Source organism: Onychostruthus taczanowskii, unplaced genomic scaffold (assembly GCF_017590055.1).
Source record: "Onychostruthus taczanowskii isolate IOZ18803 unplaced genomic scaffold, ASM1759005v1 scaffold159, whole genome shotgun sequence".
NCBI classification, from domain to species: Eukaryota; Metazoa; Chordata; class Aves; order Passeriformes; family Passeridae; genus Onychostruthus; species Onychostruthus taczanowskii.
This window is the reverse complement of record NW_024498784.1, coordinates 451,337-467,066: the sequence shown is the minus strand read 5'-3', so window position 1 is coordinate 467,066 and position 15,730 is coordinate 451,337. Positions and strand designations below refer to the sequence as shown.

General features: G+C 40.6%; 1 protein-coding gene across 2 annotated transcripts in view; it reads right to left on the bottom strand.

Moving 5' to 3' along the window:
• The window catches only part of PRMT3 (protein arginine methyltransferase 3), a 55,245-nt gene extending 39,800 nt beyond the window's left edge, over positions 1-15,445 (bottom strand). The window contains exons 1-7 of one of the 2 annotated variants that reach the window (XM_041399206.1): positions 15,417-15,445; positions 14,604-14,686; positions 13,523-13,572; positions 12,394-12,496; positions 11,816-11,969; positions 8,493-8,634; positions 5,430-5,495 (exon numbers count right to left, since the gene is read on the bottom strand). In XM_041399206.1, the coding sequence (XP_041255140.1) occupies positions 5,430-5,495; positions 8,493-8,634; positions 11,816-11,969; positions 12,394-12,496; positions 13,523-13,572; positions 14,604-14,686; positions 15,417-15,430 (612 nt within the window). In that variant the 5' untranslated portion in view covers positions 15,431-15,445. Of the gene's footprint in view, positions 1-5,429; positions 5,496-8,492; positions 8,635-11,815; positions 11,970-12,393; positions 12,497-13,522; positions 13,573-14,603; positions 14,687-15,303 lie in introns of both variants that reach the window. The other variant, XM_041399205.1, reaches the window with a different exon arrangement.
• Positions 15,446-15,730: the final 285 nt, after the last annotated feature.

The window sequence follows — 15,730 nt, the reverse complement described above, 5'->3', positions numbered from 1 at the left end:
GTAACACTGCCTCAAAACAATTATGGCTCACGATGACTACATTTTAAAATGGTCACTGGCACAGTTTTAACACCTGGAAATATTTTCTATTTAGCACCATTTATAATCAAAATAGAGTGAAAAAAAAATCCAGTTAAAATGGAATCCTTAAGAGTTTTCATCGAAGAGTGAATTTCACCACTGCAGCTGGAAAAAGTATGCCATAAGATCCATGGACATGCCTGGGTTTTTATATATCACATATCAGCTACTACAGGAAGACTGAAAAGTTAAAAAATGTGAAGCAACTAAGAAAAGAGTACCGAATTTATGACTAAGGGGAGTTGAGCTGCCAGCAGTTTTAAGCTTCACAGATATTTTATCAAGTAGCATTTTTCAGGCCTTGCTATTGTAACAATGTATTTCTTGTGCCGGCTGGAAATTCTCAATAGCTAAAAACCTAATCAATGTGTTACAGCAGATTTTTAAACTGAGTTCCACGCTTGATGTTTTCACAGAATTACTGGGGCTAAAAGGCATCTCTGGAGATTCTGAGGGTGCGTTTTATTGCCTTTGCCAGACCATCAATGGTCTTATTGTTAGACTCATATCTGATATAGCTAAGCTTTACTAATGGTGTTAAAAAACTCACAGCACTAAACCCAAAAATGTTCTGAAGTCTGAAAATCAAAATAAGTTTTCTAAACACTGTGTAGAGCCGCTCATATCATGTACAGCATCTAAGCATGAGCAGAATCAGGAACTGTAAAGAAAGAACTTACTTTCCCATACATAAGACCTAAAAATGAAAGTACAACTTAAAATACACTTATATTAACAAGAACACGGAGTCAGAATTAACAGTCATAGCAAGAATTTATTAGAAAGGAAAACTGATTTCACTGTTTCTTCTCCTCACAGCACAGAGTGCTGTAAAACCTACTCTTACAGCTTTCATAACATTAAACATTCTTCCAAAGAAGGCATCAAACCCCTCACTAATCAATCCTGTATTTGAGAACTACAATCCCATTTTACAAAATATTTTTAAAAATACAAAAAATAAGGCAATAATGCACCCTGGTGCTGATACACTTTCCAGCTTATCAGCTACTGATCACTCTTGCTTTGGCACAAGAAAACCTTGCATTTCACCTGACAAAGAGCAGCAAAGCAAATACTGGAATGCTCTGCACCTCAGGTCTGCCTGCCTTCCTTGTATACAATTCTGTACATTCTGAGGATGGATACAGAACAATGATCCTGAAGCCAGCATGAACAAACCCAGCTAGTCATCCTTAGCAGTACAGCGTAAGGGAGCTGCTGCTGTGACGGTCTGGGAAGCAGTGACTGAAGCATTGACTATCACCTGTCTCTGTAGAGCCACTCAAAACCTGGAAACAGACTAAAGCCCATCAGTACTATGACCTTTAACAACAGCTTGAGTAGAGGGAAGTGAAGTTGTACACAGACCTATTTGTTCAACCTGCAACTCTTCTGCAGCTATGTTTCAAAAGGAGTCAACTCTATAACTCAGAAGTTAAGTGAGAGCACAGTTTAGGGTTACAGAAATCCCTAAACTGTGAATCTACTGGAGACAGGAATAGAAAATAAAAATCAACATTCTCGCAGCTGCTGAAATCTCACAGCCTCCAACATCACCTAACATTTCACCTATGGTAGTTAACAAAATCACTGAGCCATGACAGCTAGAAGTCACAGCCAAAAATAAACCACTGTGAAAAAATGATCTTGATGTACAGTTGCCTGAAAGAGAGCAATCACCACAAATTGGAAAAAAATCAAAACAGACACCACTTTGGACAGCTGCCCCGGTCACTTAAAAACCCAGACGGAACTCATCTAGCCTTAGGCAGGGGATGGGATGGAAAGGAGGCACTGGAGGGAAAACATACAAGCTGGAATACGTGTGAGGAAGAGAAAGACAAGCAGAGTGATTATCAATTAGCCTAAGCACAAGGGTCTACAGCCCACACGTTCTTGCAGCGATCACATACGGCCTCTCACCAAAGACCTGGAGCAGCTGGATGGGTGATTTCACTACACCACAACACACTGCAGCTTCACATCCTCCCCTGCAGTCTAAGCAAAACTGATATCCTGCTTTTAAACTCACAGGAGGCCAAGGACTTTGGCCAATTAAATTAATTTCATCAATGAACTCTAAGTAGGACAGTAGTTTAAAAGCTTATTTTATTCCCTGAATATGGCACTGATGCTTGCCTCAGATTTCAATCTTACAACAAAAACTAAGCATGGCAACAGTGCTTTACCAAATTATTTTGCCACCCAAAAATACTCTCATTGTAAAATGGGACCACGCTCCTTTTACTGAATGCAGCCATCTTCATCACTCCTGCCACGTAATCTGAATTGTCCCATTCTCATCTCAAATACATTTGACAGGTTGAAAACAAATGCAGCAAGCAGGATTTGTTCAAGTTTTAATAATTTATTTTGAAAGCTGAGACAGAACAAACAAACTGGCTGGTTCTGAATAAAATATGCATAATAAAAAAACGTAGATACTCTGTTATCACCAAGCAATCACACCTCTTTAGTACCCTAAAGGCTAGGATGCAGACTTGCATCAGAAGTGAGTACAAAAACTCAGCTCTTTGAACAAGCTCCTCCCAAACTACCTCACAACTGTCCATTCAGAAAAACCAAAAAGCATAAGTATGTATTTTCCAGGGAGGAATACCATAAGGGAGTTCTAGGAAATGCAGTATCAGACTTTTTCCACATTTTTTTAATTGTTATTAAAATTAAAGGGAAAACAGCCTTTGGAATTTTTACTCATTAGTATAGTCCTGAGAGCATTATACAATACATTAAGTAAAGTATGCTACACAGCTCCTTCAGCAGAAGTCTGTAACAGATGTCACTTCAAAGCCAGATTTCTACAGAAAACTCCATTTATTCTCTATAGCAATGTACCAAGAGAAAGCTACATCATTTGGCCAAACACACAAGTTAAGCAGGACACTGGTCACATGGGTGGGGGATACTGGGAACTCAAAGCAATCGAGATTTGGTCTTTCATTTCAATCTCCACACACCATGATGGGTTTGGATACACCATGAATTTGAGGTAACCTTGATCAAGTAACTGCTGCCAAAACCACTTTCAGAAATCAGTTTGTAGATGGTGCGATACTTGAGCTTTTCTTCAGAAAAGTTGAAAGCTTTTACAGCAGAGTAAGCACATACTGCCTAAGCTGTTTCCTGAGCGTGGTATCTACTCCTGGTGCTAAAGCAACACTGACTCTAACAGTTACTCCATATTTTGTTTTGAATGTTCCCAACGTGTCCATAGAGAGACACACTATTAATCATGGAAAAATTACTGTTCCACAAGGCCTGACATTTTGTCTAAACTCAGATCAGTCTTAACCTGCGAAAACCTGCAGTTATCAATTTTAGGGGCATCTGTGAAACTAAATTTCTCTCGGGAAAGTTTTCTTCTCATTATTGATCTTTCTGCTTTGTTAGATGAGTTGCCCACCTACGCAGTCACCTGGCGGCATAATTCTCTGACACTTTTGCTTGTTCTCTCACTATCATCAAAGAGTTTAGAAATGTTTAGTAGAAACAGGCTTGCGACATGAATTGAGGCCAAAAAGGGAAGAAAACTATTTACTATTTTTTTTCTGCTACAGTTGCCAATTGAAAACTAAGGTAAGACATACAGGGAATAGGCATTATTAAACACTGAAATACTGTCAGGACAGAACTGTATCTCTCTCACCTCTCCTACAAAGAAAGGCTCAGAGGATTGGGATTGTTCAGCCAGGAAAAGAGAAGGCTTTGGGGTGATCTAATTGCTGCCTTCCAGTACCTGAAAAGAGCCTAAAAGAAAGATGAAGAGACACAAGGGCCTGGAGTGAGAGAACAAGGAGGGAATGGATTTAAATGAAAGAGAGTAGGCCTAGATAGGATACTAGGAAAAAATTTTTCCCTGTGAGGGTGGTGGGGCCCCAACACAGGTTGCCTAGAGAAGGTGTGAATGCCCCACGCCTGAAAAAAAACATTCAAGGCCAGGTTGGATGGGGCTCTGTGCAACCTGGTCTAGGGGAAGGTGTCCCCATCCAGGGCAGAAGGATTGGAGCGGCATGATCCTGCAAGTCCCTTCCAAACCAAACCATCCTGTGGTTCTATAAGCTCAAAGCACAACAAACTCATTAGAAACAGCCAGCAGAAATACAAAAGACAAGAGGATTATTACTGTACAGGGGTCATAATCACTGTAAGATCCTATCAGTGAAATCCCTCCTCACTGCAAATGAAGCACTAGCTCACAGTTCAAAGCCCTTTAATAATAACTGCTGTAGTGTGCTTTTATACTTTGTAATATTTTGTAATAGTTTTGGTTTTGTATCCCCTTACTTTTCCCAAATGGTTTACCCCTGATTGTACCCCCTCCCTCTACCTGTGTAATCATTCTCCTTTGTTGAGGTCATCCCCAAATCCCTGCCCTGGCTCTCTGTCAGCCACTCAGCATCCCATCCCCTCTATCTAGAACTTCTGGTCCAAGTCATCGAGTGATTAGTCTGAGACCAGGAGTCAGCCCCCAAGTACTATTTTATACGCTATCCCAAATGTCCATCCCTAAGGTTTCATCCCTAGAAGGCCTTTATTGGTCAGCAAATGTATCTACCTTCGGTTTCCTCCCTCACTTTAAATGTAATCTTGGCATTGCTCCCGGGGACTCTGAGCAAGAGGCACCACAGTGAGCTCCACACAAACCTTGGACTGGCCCCTTGCTGAGAGTCGGCCTTTTATCCTCTACCAGTGTCTCCAGTGTCCCTTCTGCTGCAAAGGCCACTAGCCCAGCTGCCATCAGTACCCTCGGGACACAAGAGAGTGTCCCCCTCGCTGTCGGTTGCTTTGGGGCTGTCCCCGTTGTCTGCTGACCCAGGGCTGGCCGGGGTTCCTGAGAGGCTCCCAGAGAGATGGAGATAAACAGCCACCCAGTCTGGAGACACGAAACAGCACTAATTCAAAAAAAATCAGTTCTACATGAATTCCTTCCCAGCCCTAATTGCACAGGGCTTCCAGGACATTTTTACTACATCGGGCATACATAGAAATTCACTTAATCCTGGTGAAGAGCCCTCAGAGAGATTCCACCTAATATCCTTGACAAGAGAGGCTCAACTTCACCCCGCCAAGATAATTAATGAGCTCCCCGCCACGGCACACAGCACAATGACAATAGAGATCACCACTGCTCTTATCAGCATGCTGCACCCTCCAGCAGTTCAACAGCTCTCCACCACGTAATAAAGCCAGACCGCATTAGATCAAACCCTGGCACTGCGATTCTCCATTCCCAGAAGTACAGAGGAGCTAACCTGCAGGTTTTCTACTATTTGAGACAAAATAACCCACAGAAATTACTGGATCTTCTGAGCAGCTGTACCCACCTTGTCCTTGAAGATATGTGGGTTTTGATAGATGAAGTCGCGATAGCTCTCCGTACGGACTTTATCCTAGCAGCCAAAGAACAAAGAGGGTTCACTTTTTCTACTTAGGTACAGCAGAAAATTCAAAAATGCTGAACAACTTGCTTTTCAACTTGGCCTACAGATGCTTTTACACATGCTGTACTTACATGGGCACTGCAATCATGACACTTCAGTATGATAATATTGCAGAATTTACTGCAGCAAATGAAGCCAGTTGCCTCAGCTGGAGGGAAAATAAGGAACTATTTTATGGTTTCCTGATTCTGCCTTTTCTTTTGAATATCTCAAAAATCTTAATATCTGTTCATCACTAACAGGAACAGCAACAATAGAGTGACAATATTACAACAACTTAAATAGAAACAAACTTAAACAAAAAATTGTGAAAATTTAAATCACAAGCTCATAAAATGTTTTGTATCATTTTGTTCTCTGACACCCCTGTGACATGCAGATTTCTGTAAAAAAAAAGTTATGCATCAAATTAACTTGGTTTTATTTCTGAACAAGCTGCAGATCCTGATGACAAGCTAGTAAAGCTATACAGCCCATTTGATGAAAGTCCAACACAACAAATAAGTTTGACTGAAATACAACAGGGCCAGAGGAGCTGGAATATTTTCAAGCCTAGAACAAAACATATATAGTATCTTAGTATAAAAAGCCTGCAGCAGATTACCAGCAAGGTAATCTATTAAAACATTGACTCTCTTAACATGCATCAGCAGGTACACAAATTGACAGCCAAGTATAGGTTTTGGAGCTGCTGTTGCAGTTCAAGTGTTACAGAAAAAAAAAAAATCAGCAATTTTTTGTCTAGTGCAAAAAAATGCTGAAGTATAAAATCCCAGTACTTTTATTAAATCTAGGGGATTTTTCTACTACAGCAAGTTAAGAATTTCTAGAAATAACAGAGAAACAGAAATTTTCTACAGTGAGAAAGAACAAAGTCTATTTTAATAAAATAACAAGACCAAAAACAGTGATGGGAACATTTTTATGATAATAAAAAATTTGGAGACAAAAAATTATTTTGAGGCTTGAAAATCCTAAAATCCAGCTCTATGTGTAAAAATACTATCACACACACAATCCAAAGAAGAAGCTGGGGTTTATTTTAGAAAATTCTGCTTTAAAATCCTGCGTAATTAACATTAATAACAGAACCATGACCCTCTAAAACCATACTGGTTTGCTATGATGCTCAGAGCAACTATTTTTAGTACTTCACCTCTACTGCAGTATATAACAGGATTTGCTGGGAGGACCAAAAATAAATAATCAATTGAGAAAGCAGCCAGCTGGAAAGCTTTCAGCCTTGCACCCTGCCCCTCAGATGGCTTCAGCACTGCCTCAACTCAAAGCAGCTGTAGCCACAGCCAAGCACTTTGGATCTCTGTTCACCAATCCCCTTCTCCAACTCAACTTTTCCATGTAATGCTTTCTTGGTTTAAGTAAAATGGTAAAAAAATTTATTAAGATGACACCTAAGGGATTCTCAAGAAAAAAGGTAGAGCAAGGAAAACACCAGTGACTCGGCAGGTGTGAAGTAACAATATTCTTGCTCCACCTCTGAAGTATTTGCAGAAAAAACCCCAAATTGAAACTACCACTACCAGGCATAAGGACAAAAAAGGTTTCAAGACAGAATAGTTTCAGAAATGGGCTTACAATTCAGACAGCAAGACTGCTTTCTTACAAATGTTCATGTAGTAAGCCACTGCATTCATGTAAATAAGGTAAACAGGGAAAAAAAAATCAAAACGAACGCCCAGCATAGAGAAAAAATTTCAATGTACACACAATAAAAGCAATCCTTTTCCTATGTTTTGGAAAGTCAAAAGTCTTCTTCAAAGCATTCTGACAAACATAACTTGAAATCAGTAAAATACAATTTTGTACCAATCTCCTTGTGCAGAGATGCAGAATTATTGTAAACTTTATTTGCCAACAGAAAGGCTTCCTCATCCTATAGCCGACATTATCTCAAATGACAGCTTTATACAGCTACAAAACCAAACACCTATCATTTTTATTTACCTTCAAGTTACATTTCAGTTGTATTTCTACAGACTATACATTTCAGAAAACGTTATTCTACTTCTGCAGCCATCTCTGTCCTTCTGTAAAATCTCCTCCCCTCAATAATAACCTCACAGTCACACTATCTTAACACATATTCATGTGTATTTCTGCATTGGGGCGACTAAATGATTTAAAAAGCTGAAAGCTTTATATGCCAGCTGCAGGCACAAAAACCACTTCAAACCTCTGTATTCTGCCTCGGCTTTAGACAGGAATTTTTATTTATTTATGCCTTAAAATGGTAAAACTGCTTATAACTCTCATAACTATGACATTTTCTCTTAAAGGAAGCATTAAGACATTTTAATTTACAAGTTAATTTTAAGCTGTTGAGCACTGTGCTTGTTTTTTCTTATTTTAAAGTTAAAAGGGCATACATAGGTTTGCCTTTGAGAAGTTTTAAGCGCAATTGTTTTTTAATCTTTAGCATATGAAAGGAACTGCTCCAGCATGTTCATGAACATGACAGTTCAATGTCATGCTATCAATACACCGAACTGTGCACAAGTAACATTTTCTGTTTACCCAGTGCAAGAGAAAACCACAGTATTTGAGAAACAGTCTTGCTAACAAATTTCAAGGAAAATGTAAAACTAAAGAAATACATTCACTGACTGTACTATGTTTTATCCTTCATGTTTTAAACAAGCAGGAAAAAACTGCTTTTGGCACGGTAGGGTTGTGGCACAGGTATTGTACTATCAAGCATAACTGTAAATTATTTTCTGTTAATAATGCTTCCATTAGGAAACAGAACTTAACAAAGGAAATAAAATTGAAAAATGATCACTTAGCCTAACTACTACAAAAAACCTCTCCTGGACAGAAAGGGTTAAAAATGCAGCTGCTCTGCAGCATATTTATGGGCACACAGCCCACTTCATTCCACCTCTCCTCTTTAGTCCTACGAAGGTGCAGTGGCGATGACTTTCTGACCTTTAGCATCTCCTCGTGTATCCCATAATGCCCATAGGAGCTGAAGTAAACGCCATCCTCGTCCTCCTGAAGGTCTGCAATGGCGCTGGATGACGAGCTGCTCCTGACATCTGTGTTCATCACAAAATCCTGAGCAAATTGTCTGTAATCAATTTGAAATATACCCTTGAGACGTGTTTATGGGACCATGAAAAGGAGGCTGGGCAGGGGGGGGAGAAAGGGCTTGGGAGAAGGAAGGAATCCAGGCTGCCCAGCGGTTGGGCAACAATGGGAGCAGCTTTAGGTGTGCACATCCTCCCTCTGCAGGCTCCTCGGGGCTGCTGCAACGCTGCACCGCCAGCACCCTCTGGGCAAGCCCAGCTTTCTGCTTACAGCAAGCAATCATCAGCAGTGAAATACTGGGGGGTAGTTTCTATTTTTAAGGCAGAATGATCTATTTTGCACTTGCTGGTATAAAAGCCAGCACTGCAGTGCCAAGGTGTTTTGGCTGTGTAATGCAGATACGGACTCAACACAAAGAGCACAAGAACTGCAGTCCACACAACGCTGGGTGACTACTACAAGGGAGAAGGAAGCATTTTAAAACTGAGGCATTTGGGTGAAAAGAAAAAAGAGCTTAATATTCAATTTATTACTTGAATTCTATGTTGCTTGTTTTCCCTCCTCCCTGGTCTTTCATTCCTTCAAGAAAGGCTGAGAAAGTTGGGATTGCTCAGCCTGGAGAAAAGAAGCCTCCAGGGTGAGCTCACTGTGCCCCTGAGTTCCTAAATGGGCTACAAGAAATATGGACAGGGACTTTGGACAAGGACAAATTACTTTTAAACTCAAAAGACTGTAGGTTTAGACTGAATATTAGGATGAAATTTTTTACTGTGAGGGCAGTGAGGCCCCAGCACAGGTTGCCCAGAGAAGCTGTGGATGACCCATCCCTGGAAGTGTCCAAGGCCAGTCTGGATGGGGGTCTGTGCAACCTGGGAGGTATTCCTGCCCATGGCAGGGGGTTTGGAACTGGACGAGCTTTAAGGTCCCCTCCAACCCAACCATTCTGCAACTCCATGTTCTCATTCCTCAAAGCAGGCTTGATGACAAATTACACAAATCAAGGGGTTTATAATGAAAACAGTATTAGATGTTAACAAACAGATCGTACTACACCCACAATGAAGTGAAAAAGCAAACACATTTCAGCCAATATTCCTCCAAGGTCTACAGTCCAACAGCAACAAAAGCTGTATACTAGACTACTCCAAAGTCTCTGACACTCACCTTTAACAGCAATCATACTTTCTTAAATGGGAACTTCACATATAGAAACTGCAGGGAACAATCTCATTACCAATATCTTCCTTACAAGAAGAACAAAACCAAAACTGCTATTTCACTCCTGACACTTCAAATACTACCCTGCTCAGCTAGTTTGGATGGGGAAGAATATGGTAAGTGATTTTGTATTGAAATTTTGTCAGTTTCAGAAACTTCCTATATTTGTTTACACAGAAACAGTCTGGATCTTATTTTTAATATTGCTCTTTACCACAGTACTTTGCATTTTCTTTACTTTTATACAAATATCTACATGATACAATTTGAAACTTTCATAAAATGGATTCTATGACGTACAATTAAGTATAATTAGCACCGTGTGAGATTTAAATTATTTAATTCAAAATTATTTAAGCAAATAGTTCCTCTAATGTACGCATGCAACACAAGCACCAAAGAAATTCCCAAGACAGAGCTATCCTGCTGGCTCCTTAATCAAGAAAAAAGATAAGTAAAAGCAAAAGCCATCACCTCTAAAGAGGCGACAGATTAAAAAACTCAGCACAGACAAGCTGTGCTCTTAAATCTCTAAGTTACATCTAATGCTAGAGGTGATCTGACTTATAGAAATGTTAGTGTCGTTATTTCACAGAGGTTTACCTGAAAGGGAGCAGATGATATTCTGTGGAATAACCTCCAGCACAAACCACTAAATTACAGCATTTAGACTACTACAATGCAACTGACTCATCTGTCCATAATTTAAAACTGTGCTGCATCATCAGTACTACATCTGGCTATTTTTGCTGCCAGCTGACCCCTGCTGAATTGAACAGGTTGCATTGAGAAAGGAAAATTAAAGGCTCCCTCTTCCAAGGGCAGATAACGTGATATACTAACTTCAGAAAAAAATTCTATCAGCCTCTGAAGTTTAGAGAGCTCAAAAGAAACTGCTACTGATAAGCTGCGAGGCTTTTGTTTTAAATTAAAATGAACAGAACATAAAGAAGGCAAAAAGACACTCAGAAAATACCCTCAAGTTTTTGAAGCACAATGACAAATTTCTTTCTTTCTTGCTGTTTATGGTAAATTAAAGCATAACGTACACAGAGATACCAGAAAAGTACTGTGTGCTGTAAAATACAATTTACAAAATTCAAACTCGCCTGAAGACAAAACCGATCCTTTTTGACATAAATAACTGTTCACAGCTGAGAAGATTTGAATACATTAATGTATTATTAAGTGTACTTAGCTACCTGTAGCTCCACGTGTGTACTGTCAAAATGTACAACACTCAAATGTATTTTACAACACAAGACTTTTTGCTGATTAACTTCTCACACAAAAGAACATAAATTGTTTTTCCAAGTCTCTTAAATATAATTTCAGTTCCTCAGTGCCCAGTCAGTGTGATCTTGAAATAGCGTGCTTGTAGGGGATTTAAATGAAGTCTATATTTCTGTGTTATCCATGAGCATTATCAATCCATATGCAGACCTTAAGATTTAGAAATAGCTACAGGGATGTCCTGACTGTATATTCTTACCACCCTCATCTGCTACCGAAAACAAAAGCAGCTGAAAAAAGTTGATTTATTAATTTCACTGAGAGTTTCTCCAAACTATAAATGAACTCTACTAACAACTACTGTTTGAAGCCAACTCTGAACATCTCTGGAATGTTGTATTTAATTTGCCAATCTCTCTCTCTTCTCCAGTGTGTGCATCCTCAGTGTTTAAATTCCTATCTAAAGAAGTAACAGAAAGGTATCTCAAAAACAAAGGACGAAGGAAAGGTCTGAAGGAAAAATCCTGTTTCTGAGTGATGTGCTTGCTTAGATCTCCTAATCAGACTTTGTCCTTTCAATCTGTGCAGGGTTTTGCACAGTTTTTACTAACCATCTACAACACCCAAGCCAAACATACAGTCCCACCCCGGGGTTTATTTCATAGTTACATTCTACTACTTCCTTCAATTTCTATTTGTCTTTGAACATGAACAGCTAATCTAAAACACATCAAATAAAAACCGCCCAAAATTTTAGTTCAGACACTTACTTCATTTTCTGAAGATCATCCTGTGCTCTAGCCAAGGCTGCTTCCGTGGCTCTGGCTCTCTGTTCCGCATGTTTTAATTGTTCAAGGAGCACCATGGTATCACTTAAACCATTACAGGGCAAAACTTTTACAGGTTCACAAAGATCTTCTATGTCTGATGAAACAGGGAGGAAAAAGAATACCTACCAATCATGTTTATCATCTGTTTGCAGCAGATCGTAAACACTTCATGCTATTTCTGTCTTTGGATGCTTTGTACAAGCTGGTTGTTTCACAAAAGGCACAACTGAATTTGACAGAGCTAATGACAAAACACAAGCCCAGGCAGAAGAAGCAAATGTGCTAGAAGCAGGCTCTAAGTTAAGGCAAATAAATCCAGAGTTCAGGCTTCCTTAAATACCAGTGTTTGATTATTTCTAGAAGAGACATTTGGTTTAGATATAATTAAATTAGATATAATTGGTATGAGGACTTTCTCAGATAAATCAAGCAACAGTGACAATGCTTCACATGTCACAAACTCTGACAATACCACATTTACCCCACAAAGCAGGAGTCATACTGAAGCAATTATTTACCAAACTGAAGCAGGAGATCATCTTCCAGTTCTGGTTTCAAATATTCCTCTCCTTCCCAAGGCAGCGGGCTGCTGAGAGAACTCAAATATGCTACAGTTGGTTTCTAGACAGGAGGAGAACATGTACACTAAGTTTCTTTGAAAACACCAGCCTTTCAATTTCATTCAAGAAAACAAGGAAAGACGTGTTCTTTCACACAGTAAAATATGCAGGGTGTTATTGAAGGAGCCTTGTGGCAAAGGAGGGGAAAGCCCAGGCAGCTCCAGGATCAAGGAATTCTGTGCAAGCACTAATGCACAGCACATTGACAGATATTGAAGGATACTTGCAGGATTGCACTGCTCTTGGGAACCAAGTTCACTCAGGTGTTTGGCTCATCAATAAATCTAAGATACTAATCCTGTATCTTATAAGGATACAGGATACTAATCCTGTATCTTATAAGGTGCTCTTACATGAACAGTGCTGTAGGAACAGAAGTCAGGAACACTGCATTGTCTCTCCTGTTTGCAACCACTTAATACTTGGTTAAGAAAAGAGAAGTCAGTTTTGGACTTCAGTTTTTGCCTTTATGTGTTTACTCTATACAGTTATGCATTAAATAACTACTGGATGATTTAAGATTTGAAGACTGAAGTAAAAACTACTTAGTAAGATAAGATGGTACGAGTTTTAACCTAAACCTTTAGGGAATAATGAAGGAACAAAGTCACAAGACACACAAAATATACCAAGGCCTATCTTAAAACTGTAGGCTCCCATTAGCTTTCCTGACTCAGGTATCATTTTAATAGAGTTTTAACTGATAGCTGATTAAGTTCTGTAACTTAAGGGATCAGCTATTGTCCTTACTAAGTAGGAGTCTGGCCAGCTCATACCCTCAGGAAAGGCTTTTACATTGACACACATGCAATGACTGAGCCTTCTGAAAACAAACCTCCACATTAATTAAATATATTTACAATTAAAACAGCCTCATATCTAGATAAACAGATCAACAGCTACTTTACCATGATTTCTCTTTCTAAAACTTCAATACAAAATCTCACGCAATTATTAGAAATGGGCAAACTGAAGCATAGCATTTTCTCGAGAGTCAGAACACAAAAGCAGTATGTGGCACACCTACCTTTAATCTGACAAAGTTTATTAGTTTAATGTATCCATAAAAATCGAGGCCTGAGTGGAAAAAAAAAAAAAGGGAGAGCAATTGTATTACAGAAAAGACCACATGTTTTACAGTTATGTGAATACTAATTACCTGTTCAATTGGCAATTGTTTCAAACTTCCTCTAGAGCACTCTTCCTATCTTAAGTTTGCCATCTAAGTTTTTCTTCTCTTTAGGACTAACCCAGGAAATTCTCACCCTCAGAGCAAATACAGTTGCCACCAATTAAGAATGGAACACATCCAAATGGGAACTATGGACAGGAATTTAATTCATTTGGCAAGCAAGTCCATCAGGACAGCCACTCTTATCTCCTACCAGCTACCTTGACGACATTTTAGGCTGCTGTGCTCCCCTGTTCATATTCTTAGCTTTCTGCTTAAAAGAATGTAAACTGATGCTACTAATCAAGAATACCTATCAATATTGATTTAAAATTGCCACCTTCGCAAAAGTAATAGTAGTTTAACTGTGTTCTCTCCCCAGGAACAGCAAAAATAAACCCAAAATACTTCTTCTTGGATTTTAGACAGAAAACAGGCCAGATTAGATCTTACAATACATAATATATAATGACAGCTTCAAGTGACAGCCAACCTTAAAATCGACTAAAAAGAATTTAACAGACACAGGAGGGTAAGCCCTCCTGTGATCACCTGAAGGATACAAGCCATAGGGCTCTGCTAAATACTGAGCCAAACAACAGCATCACTGGTCAGGCAAGAGCTCCCAGCAGATCAGATCAATCATGCAGTGTCTGCTTCAGGTCAATCAAGCAGGCAGTGAGGAATCGGCATAAGCCAGCAAAGATCAATCTCACTTTTGTCACTGGTTGAGAGCTTTACTGGTAGAAAAAGCATGCAGGAAGCAGCCAGCATAAAGAAAAAGTATAAGCATTTTTCTACAATAGCTCATCTTATTCAATCTTGGAAGCTTCAGCTGTGAACCAGGAGATCAGTTAGAAACAAATTAGTATTTGCAATTTATTTAAAATGCAATAATCATCCACAAAAGGAAACAACATGTCATGAAAAAACTTACCATGTTTCTGGATCACATCACTAACATCAAACTGATGCTCTGCTTTGCAGTGGGAGAACACAGCTTCAGCAGAACTAAACAACCTGTAAATAACAAACTATTAAATATGCAATATTGACACATTAAGTTCTAACTTATGAGTGCTATATGCTCTGTTCTGACTTACTGGGCAATTCAGAACACATTTCCTGCCAATGAGAAAGGATGACCAGGCACCGGCTCACATGCCTCACAAAGTTTTTACCTTGTTTGTCAAACATTTTGAAACAAAAGCCAACGAACACAAAAATTTTGTTTGACAAAACCACAGATCCTGTTCACTTCCAAACACTGAGAGCGAAGTCTGCGTTAAACCTGAGATCTAAAAACTATACCAGCACAAGGTGGGTGGGGCAGTTTGATCGGCTGCATCGAAATAAAAACTTTCATCTCGATAGTGGCCATGGGGAAAAGATGAAAATGGAGAAGAGCCTCCACGCTACTTCAGCACGAGGGAAGGGAAATACCACGTTACTCCCTCCTTCAGTCTGACTCTAACACACCCTTGTCTCCACAGAGGCGGCGTATGCGATCAACAAGCTACAGAGCGAGGCTACAGAGCAGGATTCCCGATCTCCCTCCCGCGGGCCGAGCCCCGGCGCTCGCAGCGCACCCAGCGCAGCGCGCTCCTCACGGGGCCTCGCGGTCCCCGTCCCCCCACCTGTCGCAGAAGAGGCAGCGAATCTGCTGGGCCACGGCAGCGCCTTCCTCCCCCCCCTCCTCCTCCTCCTCCTCCTCGTCCCAGGCGCCCTCGCCATCGGACAGCTCGGGCACCTCCTCCTCAGCATCCATGTCCCGCCACCGCCCCGCGCACGCCGCTTCCGGCGGCGGGGACGGAGCGGGGACGGAGCGGAGCCGCGCGCGCCCTCTGGCGCAGCCTCCGGCCGCGGCCGAGCTGAGGGGCCGGGCCGGCGCCATCTTGCGGGGGAGAGGGGCAACGGGAGGGCGGGACAGAGGGACAGACGAACTGCGGGACCGTCGGTCAGCCATCGCCCCGCAGGAGGCGGGAGGGTGTTCCTTCCAGCGCGGAGCAGGAATCCCAACGTGCGCGCTTGTCGAGCGCCCGGCTTTTGGCGTCTCGCAAACGG